The sequence below is a fragment of the Sprattus sprattus genome (assembly GCF_963457725.1).
Source record: "Sprattus sprattus genome assembly, chromosome: 12".
Lineage (NCBI taxonomy): Eukaryota > Metazoa > Chordata > Actinopteri > Clupeiformes > Clupeidae > Sprattus > Sprattus sprattus.
The window spans coordinates 3,356,770-3,362,714 of record NC_137910.1 but is presented as its reverse complement, the minus strand read 5'-3'; the positions used below and the strand labels follow the sequence as shown (position 1 = coordinate 3,362,714).

Below are 5,945 nucleotides of genomic sequence, written 5' to 3'. Positions count from 1 at the left end.
TCGATTGTAAGCAAGTGACTACGGCTAACATGTTAAAATAGATAATCTCGATGTTGACAACAGCTTGCTTATTTTACCAGATCATAACCTTCTCAATTTAAGACATACCGTTAGCTAGGCTTGCTGTAGGGAACGTTACCTCATCTGTGAATAGCAAGCTAACATTTGTCAAGGTCAACGCCACATCTTACCTTATCACTGTCACCAGTCAGTGGTTTTCCAAATAAAATGTAGGCTAGAGTTGACATTTAATAACACCTAAAACTAAATCAGACTGACGGAAGAGATTGACAGAGGCAGCAGCAAGCTGTGCCTCATCCGTGTTAAGGGCTAGGGCTGACTGCACACGTCAATACGGTTGCGTGTCCTGGCTGGGCTTGTAAGAATCCCAGAATCCTCTAGGCCTACCTCAATCGGCACAGCTGAGAACACTTCGGCTGTGTAAGAACCAATTTTCAGGTGTTCATTAATAACATAGAGATATCAAAGTCCGTAAAACACATTTAAGAAGTAATGTAAAAAAAATAAAAAAATAAAAAAATCGAAAAATAGTCACCATAGGTGTGAAGACAGATTGTAAGTAGGAGTATAAAACTCAGTCAGTGCTTCCAACATAATGGATGTCTTAGAGAAAACTAGATTAATGTTGTCTTCAGAAGCTATGAAATATATCATACAGATATGCGCTGCGAGTGGGCCTGATGGCGGTGGTTCGGTCGATGATTATGATGGGCTGGTATATTGGGCCATCGGCCCACCGGGGATATCCCCGGTATTCCCGATGGCCAGTCCGCCCCTGCAGAGAATACACTAGAATCTAACATGCAGCAACATAGTGCTTACTGTTTTAATTGAAGAAGGTACATATTGACTATTGGGATTAAATACATTGAAATTAAATACTGAAATCACATTCACAATCACATTATTATGTAAGCATTAATGAATAAATACTTATAAAAACAGACGCTCCGCTTATACTTTCACGCCAAGTTATGACTGCGCAAGTCAGATAACTTAACACAGATCATTTGGCACCCCACCTCAGACTCTGCACACTAACAGGCTGGGACGAGGAGAGGGAGAGGGAGAGGGCTAAGGTTGCTCGGGCAACTGCCCGTTTGCTCTCCTCGACTGAAGTTGCCCCTCCGAAGGAAATATTTGCGATCAGGGGACGGGGCAGCGGCGGTTAGTGAGAGTTTAAAATTATATTGGCAAAATTTGCGATCAGGGGACTGGGGCGTGGCAGCGGCGGTGTCAAAAATGAACGTGTTGCCCCTTTTTTTCCAGGCCAGAGCAACTGCCCTTCAAAATTCCTGTGCACGTCCCTGCTAACAGGGGTGTGGATGATGAGAACCAGATCATGGCCACCACACCTTGGACTCTGCATAGAAGCAGGGGTGGGGATTATTAGAACCAGATCCGCCTTCTTACAGCTGCACCTGCAATGGAAGTGTTTAGAAATGCAGCAGTACAGGTATAATGGTGCAACATTGGAAATTATTTGATGTAATTTGAGGAAATGATTCATTTGTTTAGAGTACCTCCTCCTGTTACACAGCGAAACATGGAAGGAAGCATCATTGCACAATAGTGAATTTCAGACACTGAAGGCCTGTTAGAACTTGACCTCACTTAACATGCTTGTCTACTGGAATGCACCACCCCTTCGACACACATACACCCTTCTAAGAACTATTTATAAAGCACCTGTCTTCTAATTTGACATTTATACCAAACAGCTTATTGAGGAAAGATGTCCAAGGTAAGCAATTCACTTTGAAAACTCACCAGTTAGTATTGTTAGAAGTACTAGTATTTATTTATTTATTTCAGCCTTGCCACTTATATAATTTAGTTTTAAATATTTTCTTCATACCCCACCTTTTAGGTCAAAGTTGTACCTTACTGGAACCTGTCGGTAACTGTCCTGCATGCAAAACTCAAACGGTCACATGACTACCGTAAGTCACTTCATTTATACTACAGTGTATGCACTTAAAAAGACATTACATGACAGCATTATATTTTAGACAAACAGACAGATGGGCTGATAGGTTAGGATGTATAGCCACCCCATCATTATATTCTTTAGAGTTGGAATCAGGATGCTTCCAGGTAGATGAATAGACAAATGTACTAACAGAGAGATTGGAAAGAGAGAGACAGAGTGAGATAGAGGGAGCGAGGAACAGACTGACAGTATGGTGTGTCTAACTCCTTCTCCATGGTTTTCCTCAGTGTCGGAGTCGGACTGCTATATGATTCTGAGGCTTCCCACATCCTCTGCTCACTCTCACCGCACCAAGACGGTGCGGAACAGCAAAAACCCTGAGTGGAACGAGACGTTTCACTTCCGCATCCACAGCCACATCAAGGTCAGACACAACTTCACTTCACAGAGGCTCTCTGTGTGATGGCAACGTTATTTTAATGGTTGCCTTCAGAGGAATGTATAGTTACATATGTGAATATATATATATATGCTGTGTACTCGCATGTTTTCCTGTAAAATATGTGATGTGTGATTTGTTTATCTATGGAGATGATGTTTGTATTTGAGAAGATAGATTGATACAGATCCTTTAGAGCTGAATATGAGTTGAATTCTTTGATTTTCTTTTCATTCTATACATTAAAGCAGTTCAAAGGTATAAACGGTCTTACATGACTGTAAGCTAGAAGTTGCACAAAGATACGTTGTGACATGTCTACTGCTGTCTTTCAGAATGTTCTGGAAATGCGGGTTTATGACCATGACACAGTCACTCCAGACGATTTATTTTCTGTCATCATGTTCGACATTAACAATTTGAGGCTTGGCCAGAAGGAAATTAAAATGTTCACAACAAATACTGAGGTAAAGCTCTCACACTAACACCTTGACATGTTTTATGCCTATTAAAATATGTAATATAACATAATTATGTTTCTCTGTTTTCATATTCAGACCCATGATACATTGTGGGTTGAATTTGAGTTGGAAGTGAGGTAAGACTGCAAAACAATGTATTACTAAATACATTACAAACTACAATCCTTACATGAAACATCATTAGATGAACCTAGGCTTATGGAGACCTTACATATTGGCTTACTTTAAAAACACATTAAAAAAGAGAATTTTTCTCCACTGTAAGAAAAAAAAGGATGTTTCTTGTAGTTAATGCAACAATCAGTCTTTATTCCAGTAAAGAGCAGTAATGAAGCACCTGAAACCTATAACTGTAAGAAAGAAAGGAAGATGTTTCTCCACTGTTAGGGGAAAATGATGTTTCTTGAAAAGTTGATGCAGCAATCAGTCTTTAACCCAGTAAAGAGCAGTAACGAAGCACACAGAGCATACTCTAAAATCAGCGGTGTTGGTCTGAACAACAAGCATCTCAAACTCCAGTTAGATATATGACACCACCTAGGCCCATAATGTAAATGAACAGGGCTACTAATGCAAATAGCACCATTTGTTCTTCTGTATGATAATTAAGTTTCTCTGCCCCTTTACCTGAGATGGTTCTCAATGGTCTGCCTCTATTCCCATTGGGTGGCTGTAGCTTACACCTCAGTTTGCTTCCTAACCCCGGGTGTCTGTGAAATGCCAGGGTGTGGCCTTTTCCTTTGTTACCAGGATAAGATGACCATTTGGAAGATTATAGGGTTTGATTACATGTTTGAATGTCACAGCGGCTGCGGGTTTTCATAGTCTTGGACAGGATACAGTGAAATTGCTTACAGCTTGGAAAAGAGGGAAAGGTGTTCCTGGTGTTCAGAAGAGCGGAAAGAATCGAGGGAAGGATGTTGAATGATTCCTTGTCTTTGGCTTTCTGTTCTCCAGTCCTCAGATCTCCGGGGTGTGCTTGTCAAATGGCGTACTGGTGGTAAGCATTTGCAAAAGATAGGGTTTGAAATGGGTTTATATTTCTCAATACCAATCACGGCGTCATCACACGTTATTCAACCATGACATAGTTGTTTTGGTGAAGAAAAGCAAATCATTTTTCGAAAGCAAAACTCTTGTCCCTGGACAAATGAAGAATTTGAAGAAAAGTTCAGATTCTTCTTTTTTGGAGAAAAACATAGGTCCCTTATTTTTTTTATGTGCCAATTACAAAATTAACAGATGTCATTATTAATGGGACTAACAACATTCTGTACTTTTCTGTAGGCAACACCATTCTCTGTCCTGGAGGTGAATAGTAACCATTTAGGTGAAGGTAGGTTAAGAACTCATGGTCAAAGTCAATCAGTTGACAGTTGACAGCTGACCGTTGATGTCATTCGTGTTGGACTGACAATGACCCAGAGCCTGACTGTGAAGATACATTGTGTTTAGACCTAGTGTGTTTTGTACTGTGGTTGAATTAAGAGTGTCCATGGTTCCACTGGATATGTCCAGTCACCTCTGGTGTGTTTGTGTGTGTGTGTGTGTGTGTGTGTGTGTGTGTGTGTGTGTGTGTGTGTGTATGTTTGTGTGTGTGTGTGTGTGTGTGTGTTTGTGTGTGTGTGTGTGTGTGTGTGTGTGTGTGGGTGATAGGATAAGGGTGTGTGAGTCTGTGCACGTGTTACCCATGCCAGTTTTAAATGTAAAAAGAGGAACATTTTCTCACCTCAGGTCCGGTAGACTCCTCACACTACAACATCAACAGAACTCTGGACACAGAACTCTCTGTCGAGGTAACAAACACCGGCTTCCATGCTCCTTAAAATCAAGACAATCATCTCATAGCAACCTATCAAACAAAAGGTTTATCCATCACCATTACAGTGATTACATAACCTGCAGAGACAGAAATGGTCTAAAACCCCTAGATTGAACTAGCTGATAGTTTATATAAATTAAATTCTAAGTTGTATACAGAAAGAACTATGAAAGTGACTTAGAAGGATTGGTCACAGGCTACTTTTTGTGTTCATCTTCTGCAGGGACGTGCACAGGACTGCCCGTTTGCCCTCCCCGACTGAAGTTGCCCCTCCGAAGGAAATATATATATTTGCGATCAGGGGACGGGGGCGTGGCAGCATTGGTTAGTGAGAGTTTAAAATTATATTGGCAAAATTTGCGATCAGATGACGGGGGCTTGGCAGCGGCGGTTAGTAAGAGTTTAAAATGATATTGGCAAAATTTGCGATCAGATGACGGGGCGTGGCAGCGGCGGTTAATGAGAGTTTAAAATTATATTGGCAAAATTTGCGATCAGGGGACGGGGGCGTGGCAGCAGCGGTGTAAAAAAAAAATTATGTGTTGCCCCTTTTTCCCAGGGCAGAGCAACTGCCCTTCAACATTCCTGTGCACGTCCCTGATCTTCTGTCATGTGGGTGAAAACACCATTCAGCATATCAGCCATTCATCAGCTTTTCTGAGCCCACCCAGAGCCGAACAGGTCTGTCAGAGAGGTAGAACATATTTATGGACAGCAAAAGACACATCTGCTTTCATTTCATAATTTGCCCTTAATGGATATTATCTGTTTTCCAGAGTTATTTATTAGCATCCACTGTTTTTTTAAACTAATATAAAACTAATTTAATGTCTTGAATATTTGACCAGAATAGCCAGTGATAATAATTCCAAACTTTTGACAGGACTCTGTTGACCTGGACCTGAAGACTGAGGAATGGTAAATATTATTTTCTCTACAATCTCACCTAAGAATAACAGACAAAGGTAGATTGAGTTTTAAATATTGTTCAGTGTAAGGACTTTAGGATTAGGGCATCAGACCATTTCTGATGAATGAAACAGTGTCTGTCATGTTTTACACTTTTGTACACTTAGCCATATGTCCATCATTGGTGAAGTTTAGAAGGAGTTGTTGTGCAAAACCAGCCACTGAGCTGCCAAACAGTCAACGGCTTTTCCTGTCTATCACCAACTGCACCGTTGACACAGAAAACAAGTAGCAAAATGATGTAATTTTTCAGCATGTTGGTGACTGTGCTGTAAAAAT

At 40.8% G+C, this 5,945-nt stretch overlaps 1 protein-coding gene across 1 annotated transcript in view; it reads left to right on the top strand.

Moving 5' to 3' along the window:
• Positions 1-2,246: 2,246 nt before the first annotated feature.
• The window catches only part of LOC308372946 (cytosolic phospholipase A2 beta-like), a gene marked incomplete at its 3' end in the record, with an annotated part of 9,861 nt that continues 6,162 nt past the window's right edge, over positions 2,247-5,945 (top strand). The window contains 7 exon segments of the mRNA XM_080848308.1: positions 2,247-2,378; positions 2,729-2,860; positions 2,951-2,991; positions 3,833-3,875; positions 4,163-4,211; positions 4,610-4,671; positions 5,581-5,615. Coding sequence (XP_080704434.1) covers positions 2,262-2,378; positions 2,729-2,860; positions 2,951-2,991; positions 3,833-3,875; positions 4,163-4,211; positions 4,610-4,671; positions 5,581-5,615 — 479 coding nt within the window. The 5' untranslated portion in view covers positions 2,247-2,261.